Genomic DNA, 18,661 nt, shown 5'->3' with positions numbered 1-18,661 from the left:
TTTTTACCCGTGCCCACGCATGCGCACTTGTGTTTTTGCGGCGTTGCGCATGCCCATCAGGAGCCCTAATGGGCGTGCTGTGGGCGAGAAGGTACCTGTGCCCCTGGCGCCAGGATTGGCCAGGGGCGCTGGGAGCCTGTGACGTGTGGGGAGCAGAGCCCAGAGGTGGCGCGGATCGGGACCGGCAGCAAGGTAAGAGTGTGTGTTTTTATTTTATTTTAAAGTGTTTGGTGCGAGCGAGCGTGTATGCATGAATGTTTGGTGGAGAGTGTTGTGAATGGATGTGTTTGTGTGTATGCGTGTGTGAATACATTTCTTGGAGTGTTGTGTATGTGGGTGGGGGGGGTTGCCGCCGGCCTGAGTGGCCTGGGGCCCGCACTTGAAAATCAGTTTGCGCCTCACCACTGTAAAATGTCACCAGCCGCCCCTGCGTTTCAATACATGGGGCATTTGTGTTTCAGTACATATATTTCGTAGGTTCAGTTGCATGCCATTCTTGTTTCAATTAATGGCATTCACGCATTTCATTAATTCTGTCATTCACGCTCCACTGTATGTCAACCATGTATCTGGTGCAGGTCATGAACATGAAGCAAGTGGATGTCAGGTTCACTTTTCATTGCAGTAAATCTTGAAAGTCAAATCCGCCTGCATGTCAGAAGTATTTCAATTACTGAGCTTACTTTTTTTTCTTTTAAAGTTGCACGACATGTTTACCTTACAGTGCATTGCATCTAAACGTTACGGTTTATAGCTCTGTCACATTGTCAAAAAACAAGATTATTATATGCCTTTCTGAATCGCTGTATTGGCATAGCGTCATCCTGGTATGAGAATGCCAGTCTGACTCAATGGACTAACGCTTTGTCCTGGAGACGTCTGAATGATTATCATATTTATTAGCAGGCTGAGGCAGCCGGGACCCGCGCTGGGGCTTCTCACATTGTTTGTGTGGTTGGTCAGTAGATTCCAGGTGGAGAGCCTGGACAGACTGTCATGATTCTGCATTCATTTGAGCGCAGTCAGTGCAGGCTGGCTAAGGCAGGACCCGTTTCATTGTTTTTGGTTACGCATTTAACAGTATGATCAGGTTACAAGGCACTAAGGTCAGTGGCCTTCCATTTATGGCGATTTGCAGCAGTTTTAAGATCTTGTTAGAGTTTCTCGTTGCTCAAATGGTTGTAATTTTCGATATTTATATATTTTCCTCTTACTCATCTTCGTTGCTCGATTTTTGCTCGCAAGAAAGGGTCACTCATAGTCTTTGAATGCCACTCATAATTACATTGAAATTATGAAAATGTCACACATAAGCAATCTGAAACCTTGGCAGCTGTGGGCGTATAAGCAACACCCATATTAAATTCAAACTAGAAAGGGAACGCATTCAATCAGATTGTGTTTTACTGGGTTTATCCTTTTCCTCCCTTTGTCACGGCTGAGTGACTTGCTGACAGACATAAAACAGGTCAACCAGAGGTGGCATTTAAACATGGGGGGGCGGGGGTGGTAGTCTGGGAGGCTTGCTGACCCACCCTAACCTGTGACTAACAATGAAAGGCTGCGGTGTAATAGCGCCAGTGTTCGATTGACGCTTAGCCCCATGTGCTACAGGGCTTCAGACTGAAGTACCCGGGACTATGTTCATGTCCTTGTAGGTAGGGAGTGGTCCGTAGGGTTGCACACTATGGCTTACTAGGCTGGTGACCTTACTGGCACCAGGCCTGTGAAATCATCAGCCTGGTAAATGTTTAAGATGCAACCTGGCTGCACCTGCGAATTTGTAGATTATAAACTGCTCTCAGCTAGCATCTGACTTTACCAGTAGGAGCAAATCCCCTTCTTTAACAACAAAAGAGCTATTTGTAGGAGGTGGAATGAAGGTGGGGAGAGGCCCCGACACTCACGACAAGGAGCCGCGGCTGTTCCTTGACACAACTATGTGTTTTGATAAGTCTGGTCCTGTCTGGATATTTCCAGTTCTCTGAAAGTTCTTAAATTGGGGAAGGGCCCTTCTGCGCAGGTGCTCTGCGTTAATCTATTTTACAGGGCCTGAAGTAGAATTTCCTGGGCTAACTTTCACACAAGGCACTGAGGTGACCTTTATATAGATAGGATAAGGAATTTAGCGCTGGGCTGCAGCACGGAAGAACCAGAGCACCAAGAGCAGTGCATGTGTTTGCCGAGGCACGTGCTTGCGCATGAGCAGGTGACATTTGATTGCATGTGAGCATTTTGGTTTTCAATAGGCATGCATATAACCTTTGCCAAACTCTGGCGATCACACTCAACTTATCTATACTGCTAATTAACTCTGAAGTATGTTGTACGAGGGAAAATGTACATAATCCTCTGGGATTGCATGTTTAGAAGTACATGTATTCCTAGTGGTACGATTATAATTAACTCCTTCATTCATTGGTTCATTATGAAGGGCACCAGGTGTGTTGGAAGGGACATACACATCCTGAATATTATTACATCAGCTACCCAGGGACATTCATCGTGATTAATTATTTCTTGGAGCTCAGCTCCAGAGAGTCCGTTCCTCATTACTTTGCTGAACAGAATAGATGCAACAGGGTGTGGCGTCTAGTGTGGACCTACCCATAGCTTTACATTTTATACAGTGAGGAACATCAGCCTGAAGATCTCAGGTTGGAGAATTTTGGTTTCGGAAAAATTCAAAAAGGTAATGAAAAAAGTATTTCCATGAAAAGCGAATGAAATACCAAATCCAGCTCGAATCTCTTCCCAAGTCTAGTTCTGCTAGAGTATATGTATATATACACACACAAAAGAAATAGGGACTTTGGAGCAGTAACATTTTCAAATATACTAGATATTTCGGTACTTTCATTACACATGAATACAGTGGTATGCAAATCCTTATTTCACAGGGAACTGTAAAATGTGGGAAATATTTAGCAGTTGCCTGTGAACTCCGGATTTCATTATCACAATGACAGCTCCCAAACCACACAGCATAGCTTTGAGATAGAAACTACATTTTGGCGAAATCTGCATTTTATGTGGAAAATGGAGTATACGCCAGAGCCAAAGATTCACCAAAATTGACTCAATCACTATTGCCCTTTGTTTTTTATTAACAATTTATCAAACCAAGGTAAATAAAGCTTAAACATTCTAATCCCCGGATCCATTGTTTGCTCCACTTTCGAGATAGACTATTCAAACGAACTACCCCAAAATAAGCAGTATAAAGCTATATTTTGGTTAACGTCATAAGTCCTAAATTGTCATCTCAGAGTTCCGGTGACATTTAAAAGCCACTTGACTTCTAGATTTATGGTGTCACCAGAACCCCCTGATGTTAATATTGAACCACATGACACAATTACTCATTATGTATGTGCGAGTAGATCTTATTTTTAAAAATAAATACTTGTCAGTTTTGTAGGTTACCCATTACCCTTATGGGAAGGAGCTGCAAAGGATGTGTAGGAACGAAGTGTTCATAAAAAAAATTAGGAAAAGTTAAGTCACATTTTTTTAAAAACACAACAGTATCAAGGGGATGAGAAAAGAGGTAGTGAGTGGCTTCAGGGAGGCCAGATAGTATGGGAGAAGGAATGAGCTGCGACTGCCAACTGGTTTTCGCAAATCGGAAAGGAAAAAAATAATCATTAATGTGGGTCTTGGAAATAATGTATAATCAGTAAATGTCAGGCTTCAGTGTCTCCATAAGTGTGCAACTTCTTACCATGAAGCAGGGTGTGTTTGAAGTTTTTCTTACAAGCACTCTCTACTCCATACAAGCCCTCGAAAGCCACAGATCGTGTAAGCACTGAGCAGGGCTGACATGAAGAGCTGTCCTGCATCCAATACTAAGGTTTTCTAGATGGCGTCTAGCATCACTTCACCAAAACTTTGGAAGGAGTATTATGCTGGAGAGCGAGGGAATCAGACGGGAAGAACCACGGTGCTACTGGCCTTTCAGAGAGCCCAGAAAGTCAGCACAGTGTAATCTCAGCAGCGGTCTAGTCGCTGCACGCACACACGCATCCCCACATCCGCAGGCCAGGCGTGGCCTGCGGGGTTGAATAAAAGAAGGACGTTCGCTCGTGAACGTCACTTCCGACTATCACACTGTGTCGGACTGAGTGCTTCGCTGGTGCGCGACCTGCCCCCGCGCTATCACTTAGGCCAGGCTGAGGCCCAAGGTACCCCAAAAGTCCAGTACGCAACATTGGCGACGAGCGGAGGGGGCCCAACCCTCGCCCATGCACCGGTGGCTGAATCGGAGCTGCCTGCTCCCTTACGCGGTGCCCACCGCGTGTTTGCCTGCCGTAGCAGCTGCCTGTCCTGAGCCCGCCTGCCCATCTCCACCTCTCTACGCCTGGGCTCTGGAGGCTCCTGTGGCTGCGGATCTGCGGCACGCCCTGCCAATGCTCACGCATTGCGCGTGAGACATGGAAAACGGCCGGGAGTGTCTCCCACTGCGCCCTGGAGGGAGTGTAAGCGTCAATCCAGCTCTGAAAAGGACCCCAACACCCCCACGCCACCAGACGCCTGCAGGACACTCGACGGAGCTGAGGTAGGCCACGCAGCTGCCACGTGGTGTCGCAGAACCGGCGCAATAAGGGGAACGACCAGCAAGGGCACACACACTGTCCCAATAAAGTCGTGGGCATAGGAAAAGAAAATAAATTCATCCCGACGAGCTGCCACTATGGCGGACGAAGATGCGCCAGCAGCCACCATTAATATCCCGTTTCAACACGCCGCATCGGGGGTGCTACCACCATTCTGTGAAACGGAGGACCCGTCCACAGCATCACCAAGGTGGAAGATATGGCTCGAGAGACTCAAAAACTACTTTGTGGTCACAAGAGACAGACAAAGCAGTGAAGAGGTCGCTCTTACTACACTATGCAGGAGATGACATTTTCAGACTGTTCAAACACTTGCCCAATACGGGGGCAGCGGATAGCTATGACGCTGCAGTAGCTGCCCTCAACGGTCATTTTGGCCCACAGCTGAACTTAGACTTTGAAGTTTTCAAATTGGGACAGGCACGCCAGAGGGAAGGCGAGACTATGGACCAGTTTTATGCCCGTGTAAGGGAACTAGCCAGTTCCTGTACTGACGAGGATCAACCAAAAGCCATAAGGAGACAGATCATCCAAGGGTGTCGAGACAAGGCGCTGAGAGGATCGATCTTACGCAAACTAGGGATCTCATTGGAAGATATTCAAATCTTGGCCAGATCTCATGATCTCTCAAATGTCAGGGCCACCGCTATGGAACAAGCACTACACAAACCCCAAATTAAGTCAGAAACCGTCAAGACTGAGCGGGCAGATGCGGTGAGGACCCAACAGCGGGGACCACCCCAGAAAGAGTATCGGAAAGACCCGCCCCGAGCGCGGTGTGGATATTGTGGACATGAGCCCCACGCAGCCAAAGACTGCCCAGCCCAGGGCAAAACCTGCTCAAACTGCGGGATTCCAAACCATTTCGCGACAGTGTGCCGCAGGAGGAACACGTCAAAGACCTTCAAGAAATCAGGAACACCTACCAAAGCTGTTCGGCAGCTGTCGTTAGCTGACCCACCACCATCGAAGTCAGAGAGATATTTACCCACGGTGAATGACGACTCGAAGTCGGAGGATGAAGAGGCCTACAACGTCTCTTTCGCGCGAGAACTCAAGCAGCGGCGGCCGCCGCAGTCGAAGTGCATTGTACAGATGGCGGGAAATGAAGTCAAGGCGATAATTGACACTGGCGCCACGGTGAATGTAATGGGTCTGCAGCAATTCAGGAAACTACGCTCGCGGCCCCAGGTAATGCCATCCAAAACGAGGATATTCGCCTATGGAGCGGACACACCGCTACCCCTCAAAGGGAAAATCACAATACCTATCCAGGCCGACGAGTCGGAGGTGATGGCGACAATCCACATAATCAACCGAGAGGCCGACACTCTGATAAGTAGCCACACAGCTGAAGACCTAAAATTAATAGCGTTTGCCAATCGCATCAGGGCACACCAGGTAGACGAGCTATTGGGACGATTCCCCGAACTGTTCCGAGGCCTGGGCTGTATAAAATGCGAACCCATCAAGCTACACATCGATAGGTCTGTCACTCCCACCGCCCTGCGACATCGTCGGATACCGTTTCACTTACGTCCCCTGGTGGAGAAAGAACTTGAAAAGCTGGAAGGTTTGGGCGTCATAGAGAAGGTCACGGGGCCCACCCCGTGGGTATCACCAATGGTTATTGTGGAGAAACCTAAGCAACCGGGTGAAATCCGCCTGTGCATTGAAATGCGGCTACCGAATGCCGCGATCCGGAGGGAGAGACACCTGACCCCCACTATGGACGATATCATTGCTGACGTGAACGGGTCGAAGTGATTTTCGAAAATTGATCTAAACGCTGGATACCACCAATTACCATTAGCGGAGGAAAGTTGTTTCATTACCACTTTTAGCACCCATCTTGGCCTACGACGCTACAAGCGGTTGAACTTCGGCATCTCCTCAGCGGCGGAGGTGTTCCAGAACACCATTAGAGAACTCCTGTCTGGGCTGCCTGGGGTAATAAATGTCAGCAATGATATCCTGATACACTCCGCCACCGCATCGGAACATCACAAACACCTCCGGGATGTCCTGAAGAGACTGAGTGCCCATGGGGCAACACTCCACAAGGAAAAGTGTCAATTTTTCCAGCCCTCCATTGAATTCTTCGGATACATTTTCAACCAGGAGGGTATCCAGGTAGACCCGAGAAAGTCCAAGGCCATCAAGGACGCCCTAGCGCGCCAACGTCCCCGACAGAAATAAGAAGTTTTCTTGGGATGGCCACCTACTGTGGCCGATTCATACCGGGCCTAGCCACTTGGAGTGAACCTCTACGAGCGCTGACCAAGGCGGACGCTATATGGCAGTGGGGCCCGAAGGAAGACTAAGCATTCCAGGGAATCAAGGATGCTCTCCTAGAGAAAGCAACTCTTTCATACTTCGACCTCACGAAGCGGACGGAGGGGATAGTGGACGCCAGCCCGGTGGGCCTCGGCGCGGTTTTAACCCAGGAACATGAACCCGGCCAGTGGGCAGCGCTATCCTTCGCCAGCAAAGCCCTGACCCCCAACCGAAACCAGATATGCCCAGATTGAGAGGGAGGCCCTAGCTACCAAGTGGGCCTGTGGCCATTTCCATCTGTATCTACGAGGACATCCCTTTGTCATGGTCACCGACCACCAACCCCTGGTGCCCCTCTTCAAGGGGACTGCTCCACATCCGCCACCTCGCATAGAACGATGGGTAATCCAACTCCAACCATATGAGATGGAAGTTATGTTCGAGGCATGTGGGCTGCTAAATTCATATCTTAGCATTAGATCGCCGCCTAGTGTTGGGCTCGGATGATCGCACATTGTTGTCCTGGAAGAGTCTTCGAAGTATCCTGAGATAGGTGGCTCCTCCCCTGGACTACAGTGCGCATGGGCATCGGCTCCATCCCCAGATAGTTTTTCTTGGTTCCGACAGTAAGACGTCGAGACCACATCCGAACCCAATGGCGGAAAAAAACAAACTTTTAGCGGCCAAAAGGCCTCGATTTTCTTGCGTCGGTATTGTCTGCGCACGGTCTCGAGTCTTCCGTCTCTTGGAGCCGGAATAAGCGGAGTTTTCTTCGCTCTCGGAACTTTGAGGCCTTCTCATCGCGACACGACTGCAAAACTTTTCAGACATGGAGCGGAGCCCGTTTAAGTACTGCCCGCTCTGTGGGTCCAAGTACCCACACATCGATCTACACCCCGTGTGTAACAAATGCCTTTCGCCTGACCACGACGACGGCAAGTGCAAGTTGTGTGCACAGTTCCGCTCGAAGAAGACTCTCAAGCTTCGGCGCGCGGTGCGCATGGAAGCTAAACAAGCGGCCCCGGATCCGGAGAACATCTTCGGCGACCAGGACGAAGAGGACCAGGGTCATCATCTCCAAATCTCCCCACCCGAGACGGAGGTCGAGGCGGATCCGGGAGACGACGACGGAGTCGCGGGTCAAGGCCTTGAATACGTCGACTAGGTAGGAGACGACGATGAGATTTATGGGGCCGCGGCAGACAGCTCGGGGGACGAGCTCTGCCCCGAAGGTTACGAGGATACCGACCGGGACACGGGATCGCCTGTCGGCCTTACCCAAGACCCGTTGCCGCAAGCCACAGCCCCGCCTTCGGGCCCGGCCACGGACTTACTTGCTGAGCAGACTGTTTCGAAACCGAAACCATCGGGATCGACAACACCTAAAATGGCCGACCCGAAAACGAAACCGAAACTTAAGGACTCGAGTGTCCCTAAGATGGCTGCCGTGCCGGTGAAAACGACGGTGCCCGCTACCCCATCGACTCCGTCGACCTCCGGTCCGCAGAAGTCGAAGAAGTCCGTCGATTCCGATGCTGCAAAATCGAAACCGACGCCAGAGGAGGGGTCCTCCAAAAAAGATGGTCGGCACGGGTCAGCGGCTACGACGCCGTCCAAGCCCGCCAAAGTCGGCTCCAAGGAGGCTACGCAGGCACACGGAAAGAAGTCTGCGCCCCGAACACAGGAATCGGAGGCGGTTAAGACAGGATCCGCGCCCAAAGCGCACAAGGCCCACAAGGACGTCGGATCCGAGGGAAAGATCAGACCATCCTCGTCAGCGCCGAAACAAACTGTGAGTGAGCCGTCCCTCATAGCCGAATCACTGCAAAGAATCAGGGAGAAGGCCTTTGCCCCGTCGGCTCCGATACCATCGCCGCAGCCGCAAAAGGACACTCCAGCGAAGCCTTCTGGGAAACTTCTCTTTATTTTGCCGCCGAAGGAGGCGCCGAAAGCATTTTCAACCAAATCGGCACCGAAACAGGTGATTTCTTCACCGACTGGCCCGCTTCCACGTCGGGTGCTCGAATCAGAGGACGATTCAGAGCATTTCATCGACGCTGACACAGGCAAACTGACCCTCTATAAGAGGAAAATCACTTCGGAGCCAGTGGACTCCTATGTCATCCCACTAAAGAAGAAGAGTGTGCCCCTTGACGCCTCAGGCCTCACGGAACCAATCCAGCCTCCTCCGAGACGGAGCCCTACTCCCTCGCCAGAACACTCTGCGGGTGAGGGGTATGATGAAGACGAGCAGTACAATTTCCCTATCAATGAACCTGATGCACAACCGGATTCATATGATGACACTGGTGACCAGAACACCCAGGGTGTGGGGCAGGACCCGCAGCTTTTTAATGCACGTGCATCCCCGACTGAGGATTCAGCAGGTTTTCATGCACTACTCGAAAGGGCGGCAGCCAATCATGATGTGGACATGCATGCCGACCCGGTTGAGGAAGACTTCCTTTTCGACACTTTTTCAGTCTCTGAAAGGACAGTAAAGACACTGCCTATGCTTAAAGGAGTCCTCAAGCATGCTGGGGACATATTTAAGGAGCCTACAAGAGCGAGAGTGGTCAACCCTCGCATTGAAAAAAAGTACAGACCTGCGCCTGCGGACCCCGCATACATCCGGGGACAATTGCCACTGGACTCTCTTGTGGTCGCCAATGCCAGGAAACGTGCCAACTCCCAGACAACGGGTGAAGCTCCTCCCCCGGATAAGGAGTCCAAAGTGCTAGAGGCAGGGGGCAAAAGAGTAGCTGCACAGGCATCAAACTTTTGGCGCATCGCCAATACACAGGCACTCTTGGCGCGTTACGATAGGGCGCACTACGACACCCTAGAACAGATTGTACAACACCTGCCTCCACAGTTCCAAGAAGGCACCCAACTGCTCATTGAGGAAGGAAAGCTAATCTCAAACGCAGCCATCAAGTGTGCACTTGACGCTGCGGACACAGCTGCTAGAGCTATCAACACTAGCGTTATGCTGAGACGACAAGCGTGGCTCCGCATCTCAGGGTTTAAACCGGATATTCAGACAACAATCCTTAATCAGCCAGTCAATCCTGAAAGTCTGTTTGGTCCAGATGTTGACACCACCCTAGAGAAAATAAAGGACACAGAAACTGCTAAGTCCATGGGGGCCCTGCAGACACAACAGTTTCGTGGCAGCAATTTTCGTCGCTCAGGTGCACGTGGAGTCACCAGAGGACAAATGGGTCAACAATCCCAGTTCTCTAAAGGTGGGGCACAATCCTCGTTCACAAAACAGAACAAGGGAGGTTACAGAAATAACAGCAACAGAGGTCGCGGCAGAGGAAACAACAGCTCCCGCTCCTCTGCTCCAAGCAAACAGTGACTCTCTGTCACTGCCCCCCGACCACCTAACACCTGTCGGGGGGAGACTACAGCAGTTCCTGCCCGTCTGGAGAGACATCACCACAGACAGGTGGGTGCGACAACTAGTCCAGTATGGTTATTGCCTAGAGTTGAGGTCCACTCCACCCAACATCCCGCCAAGGCAAAGGCCTATGTCCGCAGAGCACTTGCTCTTATTGCAGCAGGAAGTAGTGGTGATGCTGCAAAAGGGAGCAATCGAGCTCGTGCCGGTGGGAGAGGAAGGCACAGGGGTTTATTCCCTGTACTTCCTTATTCCAAAGAAGGACGGATCTCTCAGACCCATTCTAGATCTACGTCCCCTCAACCTGTACATACTGTCAGAACATTTCCACATGCTTACACTGCAACAGATTCTTCCATTGCTAAACCAGGGAGATTTCTTAGCAACCTTAGATCTCAAGGATGCTTATTTCCACATTCCACTACACCCGTCACACAGGAAATACCTCAGGTTCACTATTCAAGGCAGGCACTACCAGTTCAAGGTCCTACCCTTCGGAGTCACCACAGCCCCGAGGGTGTTCACCAAGTGTCTGGCGACAGTAGCGGCGCACCTCAGGAGGCAGAACATCCATGTCTACCCCTACCTAGACGACTGGCTCGTGCAAGCCAAGTCAGAGCAACAGTGCGCCGCAGACATGTCGACTACCATTCACCTTCTTCACGATCTGGGTTTCTCCCTGAACTACCCAAAATCGCATCTTCAGCCGGCACATGTCCGGCAGTTCCTAGGTGCGACGATCAACACCCTGACGGCCATGGCTCAGCCAAACCAAGTCAGGATAGACAGCATGCAGGCTCTGATCCAAAGGTTCAGGCCACAACACTCGCTTCCAGCGAGAGTGTTCATGCAGTTGATAGGCATGATGGCCTCCTGCATCTTCATAGTCCCTCACGCACGGCTACATATGCGCCCGCTCCAGGAGTGCTTAGCGAATCAGTGGACACAGGCTCGTGGGCAATTGACAGACCTAGTGTTGGTTACCAGTCGGGCATACGACTCTCTGCATTGGTGGACTCCACACAACCTTTGCAAGGGCCGACTGTTCCAAGAGCCTGTGCCGCAGATTGTCCTGACAACGGACGCATCTCTCCAGGGATGGGGAGCTCATGTGCTCACTTACACAGTGCAGGGACTATGGACGACGCAGCAACAAAAGATGCACATCAACTATCTGGAACTGATGGCAATCTTCATGGCGCTCAAGTCCTTCATTGTACATCTGTGCAACAAAGTCGTGCTAGTCCGGACGGACAACATGACCGCGATGTACTACATTCAAAAGCAGGGAGGCACCCACTCGCCACAGCGGTCTCATCTGGCTCAGAGCATGTGGAAGTGGGCCATTCAGAGGAACATTTTCCTCATGGCAGAACACCTCCCAGGAAAGGACAATCAGATGGCGGATCTGCTCAGCAGGTACAGCCATCAAATGCACGAGTGGGAGTTACACCCATCTGTCCTCCACCCGTACTTCCAGCAGTGGGGTCATCCGGAGATAGACCTGTTTGCCACAAAAGAGAACGCAAAATGCCAACACTTTGCCGCCAGGTTCCCTCACCCACAGTCGCAGGGGAATGCGATATGGATGAACTGGTCAGGCAAATTTGCGTACGCTTTTCCGCCAGCCCCTCTAATACCGCTGGTCGCAAGAAAGCTAAGGCAGCACGAGATGACTCATCCTAGTTGCTCCAACGTGGGCGCGCCAGGCTTGGTACACCACGTTCCTCGAACTCTCAGTGGTGCCGCATCAAAGACTGCGCCTCACGCCCAGTCTTTTGACGCAGAACCATGGAGAAATTCAGCATCCAGATCCGCAACAGCTCAACCTGGCGATCTGGCTCCTGAAGTCCTAGAGTTTGGATACCTTAACCTACCTCCGGAATGCATGAACATCATCAAGGAGGCGAGGAAACCAACTACTAGAGCATGCTATGCTGCAAAGTGGAAGCGTTTTGTCATTTACTGTACAGCCAATGACATCAACCCGCTAGATGCATCTATCCCCAACATCATCTGCTATCTGTTGCATCTTTACAAGTGCAATCTAGCGTACACTTCCATTCGGATACATCTATCCGCCATAGCGGCTTATCTCCAGAGCAGGCAGCACCTCTCGGTCTTCAGAGTGCCCGCCATTAAAGCCTTCCTTGAAGGTCTGAAACGAGTCATCCCCCAAGAACACCGCCAGCTCCGGTGTGGAACCTCAATGTCGTTCTCACCAGACTGATGGGACCACCATTTGAGCCACTGCACTCGTGTGAACTCCAGTTCCTTACGTGGAAAGTAGCTTTCCTTGTAGCTATTACGTCTCTGAGGCGTGTCAGTGAGCTGCAGGCGCTCACAATCCAAGAGCCATTCATTCAAATTCATCCAAATAGGGTAGTGCTACGCACTAACCCCAAATTCCTTCCGAAGGTGGTGTCACAGTTTCATCTAAACCAAACTATTGACTTACCAGCATTCTTTCAAAACCCGCAAACGGTGGCGGAAAGAATGCTCCATACCTTAGATGTACGGAGGGCGTTGATGTACTACATAGACAGAACACAACCCTTTAGAAAAACAAAACAACTCTTTGTTGCCTTCGCACCACAACACAAAGGCAACCCGATTTCCAAGGCAGGGATAGCCAGATGGATTGTTAAGTGCATCCAGATAGGTTATCAAAAAGCCAAGCGCACTTTAACAATACCCCCCAGAGCGCACTCCACACGCAAACTGGGGGCATCCATGGCTTTCCTAGGGAACATTCCTTTAGAGGATATTTGCAGAGCAGCCACGTGGGTTACACCACATACCTTTACAAAACATGCCTGTGTTGATGTGCATTCCAAGCAGCAAGCTGCTGTAGGACAGGCTGTTCTGAAGACACTTTTTCAGGTTTCTGCAGCTGGCACGGGCAACCGCCGCTGATGGAGGGACTGCTATGTATTCTATGCTAAGATATGAATTTAGCAGCCCACATGCCTCGAACTGAATATGCTACTTACCAGTATGCATCTGTTCTTGGCATGTAGGGCTGCTAACATTCATATCGCCCGCCCTCCTCCCCGGTGCCTGTCGCAGCTGCAGATATACTATTGTATTTATTCATTAGCATGGACATCCTTTACACTTTTCACTCCATCTTCTGCCACAATGGCGAAAAACAATCTGGGGATGGAGCCGATGCCCATGCGCACTGTAGTCCAGGGGAGGAGCCACCTATCTCAGGATACTTCGAAGACTCTTCCAGGACAACAATGTGCGATCATCCGAGCCCAACACTAGGCGGCGATCTAATGCTAAGATATGAATGTTAGCAGCCCTACATGCCAAGAACAGATGCATACTGGTAAGTAGCATATTCAATATCGGCCAGGGGCCAAAAATTCTGCAGACTTCTTGTCGCGCCATCCGTCCCCACCAGAACCAGAGTCAGTGGACGACAATTGTGAGGAATATGCCCAGAGGGTGGCACTCACGTCATGCCCCCAAAGCATGACAATAGAAGAAGTGAAAGAAGCAGCCACCACCGACAACATCTATCTGAGGTCGCTGCAGGCGGTTCAAGAAGGTTCGTGGGCTGACTACCTCCGCCCACCCAACTCCTGGTCCGGAGACAGAGAATCCCTCACGAAGATGTGGCGAATCCGGCATGAACTAAGTGCCACCGAAGAAGGGGTGTTGCTGAGAGGGTCACGTCTGGTCATTCCCCAGAGCCTGAGATACAGAGCAGTACAACTGGCCCATGGGGGGCACCAAGGCACGACAAAGATGAAGGCGCGAATGAGGGAAAAGGTATGGTTCCCGGAGCTGGAGAGCATGGTGGAGGAGTATGTGAGGAAATGCATGGCCTGTCAGCTGACAAGTGACCCCTGAACGACCCTTACCGGTGATCACTGAAGAAGCCTGCGCATCTCCCAGGACCAAGGTTAGCATAGACTTTGGGAGTTTTCCGGGAGAGGGACACACACTAGTGGCCATTGACTCCTACTCGAAATATCCACTAGTGGAGAGGGTGGCCTCCACTGCGTTCACACACGTGGGACCGGCACTGGAAAAGATATTCTCCATGTTTGGATATCCATCAGAAATACGGAGTGACAATGGACCACCCTTCCAAGGGGCTGAGTTTGCCACGTTCCTCCGGCAAAGGGGAATCCAGCACCGCCGCATCACACCTCAGTGGCCCCAGGCAAATGGGGACGTTGAAAGATTCATGCGGACCCTGAACAAAGTGTTCCGGATAGCAGTGGTGGAACAGGCCGACCCAGAGCAGAGACTACACGAATTCCTGCGGGAATATAGGGGCACCCCTCACTGCACCACGCAAAGTAACCCATGGACCCTCATGTTCCAAGGACCACGAAGAGACCTTCTTCCCAATGCCCCGGGGTAGACACCATCTCCGGCTGCCACTGAGGAAGCACAGGAACGGAGACGGCAAGGGAACCAACGAGCTAGCCGATGCAGAAGAGCCACCCCTAGAAGTATAAGTCCGGGGACCCGAGTGATCATACGAAACAGACGTCCAGGGGGAAAATTCCAAACCCGATATGAGCCGGGCACTTGGACAGTAACGTCTACAAAGGGCACCATGATCACAGCTCAGAAAGGAGAAGAGGAAGTATCGAGAAATACCTCGTGGTTCAAGGCTATACCACCGGAAGACAGACAATGTTCGGAGGGAGCCGAAAGGGAAAACGAGTCAAGTGTGACGACGACTCCCGAGGAAGAAGACAACACACCAATGGAGAGCCATGCGGAGGGACCTGAACCCGCGTCGGTGCCTCAAACACCGCCTGTCACTACCAGAAACACTTACCAAGGTGCCGAAGGTGGTGGGGCTAAATCCCGGCGTTACAACCTGCGACCCAATCCACCACCAAGCCAGAAGCTGAAAGACTATGCCTGCCTGCTGAGACCCTGAAGCTGTCATCAAGGGACACGCAAGTACTCAGGCATCTTGTTGTTAACCTGTTTGCAATCTGGGACTGTTTCGTCTTGTTTCTTAAACCAAAATATATAGTTGGATAGGGATGTAATGTCAGCAGCGGTCTAGTCGCTGCACGCACACACGCATCCCCACATCCGCAGGCCAGGCGTGGCCTGCGGGGTTGAATAAAAGAAGGACGTTCGCTCGTGAACGTCACTTCCGACTATCACACTGTGTCGGACTGAGTGCTTCGCTGGTGCGCGACCTGCCCCCGCGCTATCACTTAGGACAGGCTGAGGCCTAAGGTACCCCAAAAGTCCAGCACGCAACATATAGGACGGTCAGACTCCAAGGCCAGTGTGTAAAAGGTGCTGGGGCAAGGAAGAACAGTACCTCTATGCTCTGCAAGAAGACTCGTCCACCTCGCTCGTTCTGGTACTTGACTAGCTTCTCTGCCAGTTCCCTCTCGCATGCTGAGCGCTCCCGGAAGAAGCGGGAGAAGTTCTGCAGAGCCACGTCATCACGGTCGAAGTAGTTAGACTGGTGAGGGGAAAAAAAGAAGGGTGTTAGACAGTAAAGTGTGTACATATCTACAACGGCAACTTCGGTTGTGTGGTCCCATCGCCATATGGAAAACATTACACTAAAGACAAACTAGAAATGGATGACTATCACACTTTCCTCTTCCCTCAAGCACAGCACTGTGAAGCAGCTCTGAGAACCTGAAAAAATGCTGTTATTCTCCCTTTCTAATTAAAGATCAGGAACTCGGGGCGATTAGAACCTGTACCCACAACCGATGGTGCAAATGGAGGTTCCACTTTGCGTTGGACTCCTTAATAGCTTTTGATATCCGAATCGTCCAAGGACACTTCGCATCCACCTTCATAGTGGCATGCTTTAGTCTGAAGCCTTTTTAACCATAGGTAGGGTACCCAGAGAATAAAAGATACATTCGGGTATGCCCAAGAAATGTATTTTTAAACTAACTGAATCCCTGTCCCGGTCTAGTATAACATTTTTATAAGAAACTCACTGCAAAGGTTGAACCCACCTGGGTGGTATTATCCTCGTCAGTTGAGAAGGATAATACCAACCAGCAGAATAATACCACCCAAACGGGGTCAATCTTGTACAAAAACAATTATCGAAATTGAGTGACTGCCCATATGAAATAAGAGAGCAAGTATTTACAATAAATGAGTCAAACAGGAGATGCAGTTGATTAGAAGTAGAGTACCTACATTTTCCTAAATATGCAATGACAGATATATATGTCTGTCTTGTATGTTGAGAGTCTGTCTGGAGACACTAAAGGTGCTTTGACAAAACATGCACCCTGAATGGTCCAGCTAAAGGGTATGAAATACTTACCATATACCATTTGAGGTGTGTGACTACAGGGGAGTGCCACCCCACAGACTGAACCAACATGGAACAGACAAATCCTGCCACGGGTAAGCTAACTGAACCAGGAAATCAGTGTTTCTAACGTGCTGGGCCGAACAAAGAATGCAGAGTTCAGGATTGGAGTGTGTCACAATGGAGTTTTTTTAATACTTTTTTTTTTTTTTATTAAACTGGCTCTGTAACAAGACAATAAAAGTGAATGTTCATTTGTTACCAGTTAGAGGTAATGTATTAACACCCCTATGTTTCGACAACACAGGTAATTAACTCAAACCCAGGGACCGACAGGAGAGCCTTACGCCTCATTTCTTTTTTGCATGAAAATCAAACTAATTAGATAGGGAACCTCCCCTCGTAGCCCTGAAAAACAAGCATTTGCAATGCAATAGGTATCGCATTTACGCAAGTTGAGCTATTGACATCGCAAATAACAATGCCTTTTATTTTTCTTTTTGTTTTTAAAACAAATAAAAGGCATTTTCATTTACAATGCAAATTGCTTAAACTCTGGTAAATGCGATACCTATTGCATTGCAAATGCTTGTTTATTACTCCTTTGTGTACCCATAGCATGTTCCAGAGAGACTGGCAAGCTTCTTGTAACAATGTTTGAAAAGAAAATGTGCTGCGTCTTGGCTGTTCCAAGGCTGTTGCTAAAGATTTGCCATGCCCTGTGACGTAAAAAGATTCACCGTTCCCCAAGGGACAGTCTAATACAAGACAGCATTGTGCCCTATGTCCGAAATGATTAAAGACATCCTGGAAAATGAACAAAGAGTCCATTTAAACTTCGTCCATGCTGCTGCAGGGGCTCCTAATGCAACAGCAGCAAGACCCCCCCCCCCCCGCACTCCCAAGGGTGTTGTGATGTGTAGAAAAATAAGTTTAAAAAAAGATGCAAAATTGGTGCTTTTATGTAAATCCTGTCTTGCTTTTAACCGCTAGCAACAGAACGACAGTTTGTGAAGCCTGAATTTTAGTAGGCGAGGGGGGCAGCAGGGAGTGTAAAGATTTGCAGATAGTGTCATGAGGCTTTGGTTTTACGACGGAGGTGAAGGCCTGGTGACCTGGGGTGGAAAATGGGGATGGATTGAATAGGAGGCGGAGCCATTGAGTTGGGGCGAGTGCAGGGTGGTAGCCACGCTCTGTAGGATTTGGAAGATTGTATGGGGTGGGTGGGATTGTTGTAGTGTTGAGCAGGGGGGAGCCATGGTTTGAATGGAAGGCTGAACGGTGTAGGGTGTGACTAGAAACACCTAAATGGTGCTATTAGAAGCGCTGTCTCCATAGCGCAGGATGTCCATCGTGAGTTTAAGAGGGCCGCAATGCGCCAAACACCTGCTTCTATGTGTCAGAACAACAGAGCAGGTCAGCTACATTCCTATTAGTTATTAACTATATTTGTATTCATCTATTGTATCGCATATTTAGCCATTGGCAAAGCTAATAGTTTTGGTTGATTTCAGGTGTGTCAGTTGTTGTGAAACACATCTGGATGCAATAACAGAAGGCTCAGAGAGGAACCATGCTATGGGAATCGAAGAAATGTAGTTTGTGTTTTAAAGCCACGCCCTTACTTACACGGGCCACGCCCCTTTTAGAGGCACCCCCGTTCCAGGTTTTTTCACCCTGCTTTAAGCTTTGTCGCTGTAACCAAAGTATATTGCTGCCGTCGCCAACTATAACCAGCTAGCCCAGGCAAAAATCTGGTTTAGCTAATCTTTGTAACAAGGCTTTCACAGACAATTCAACTGTACAGAAAGTGTAGGAGTTGAAGACACGTTCTTTACCAGTATTTTATGCTCGTGATACATAAGCAACAGAGTGTGCACACTACAGATGTGCATACTAGACACTGAACCAATGCCCATTCTGACAGCACTAAAGACTAAAGCGGCAAGTTAACGATCTAATCAAGTATAAAACAACAATATCATCAACTTAATGCTACTATTGCTTTTGCAACGGTGGCAACAAAATGCTTTCAAGTGCCTTGAAGGAGAGCTCAGCCATCGAACTATAGAGACTACA

At 49.8% G+C, this 18,661-nt stretch overlaps 1 protein-coding gene across 1 annotated transcript in view; it reads right to left on the bottom strand.

Moving 5' to 3' along the window:
• Positions 1-18,661, bottom strand: part of LOC144770532 (ferritin, lower subunit-like) — a 70,852-nt gene that overhangs the window by 32,372 nt on the left and 19,819 nt on the right. The window contains exon 2 of the mRNA XM_078655135.1: positions 15,614-15,760. Coding sequence (XP_078511261.1) covers positions 15,614-15,760 — 147 coding nt within the window. The remainder of the gene's footprint in view (positions 1-15,613; positions 15,761-18,661) is intronic.

The sequence above is a fragment of the Lissotriton helveticus genome, chromosome 7 (genome assembly GCF_964261635.1).
Source record: "Lissotriton helveticus chromosome 7, aLisHel1.1, whole genome shotgun sequence".
Lineage (NCBI taxonomy): Eukaryota > Metazoa > Chordata > Amphibia > Caudata > Salamandridae > Lissotriton > Lissotriton helveticus.
This window is presented reverse-complemented; position numbering and strand designations above follow the sequence as displayed.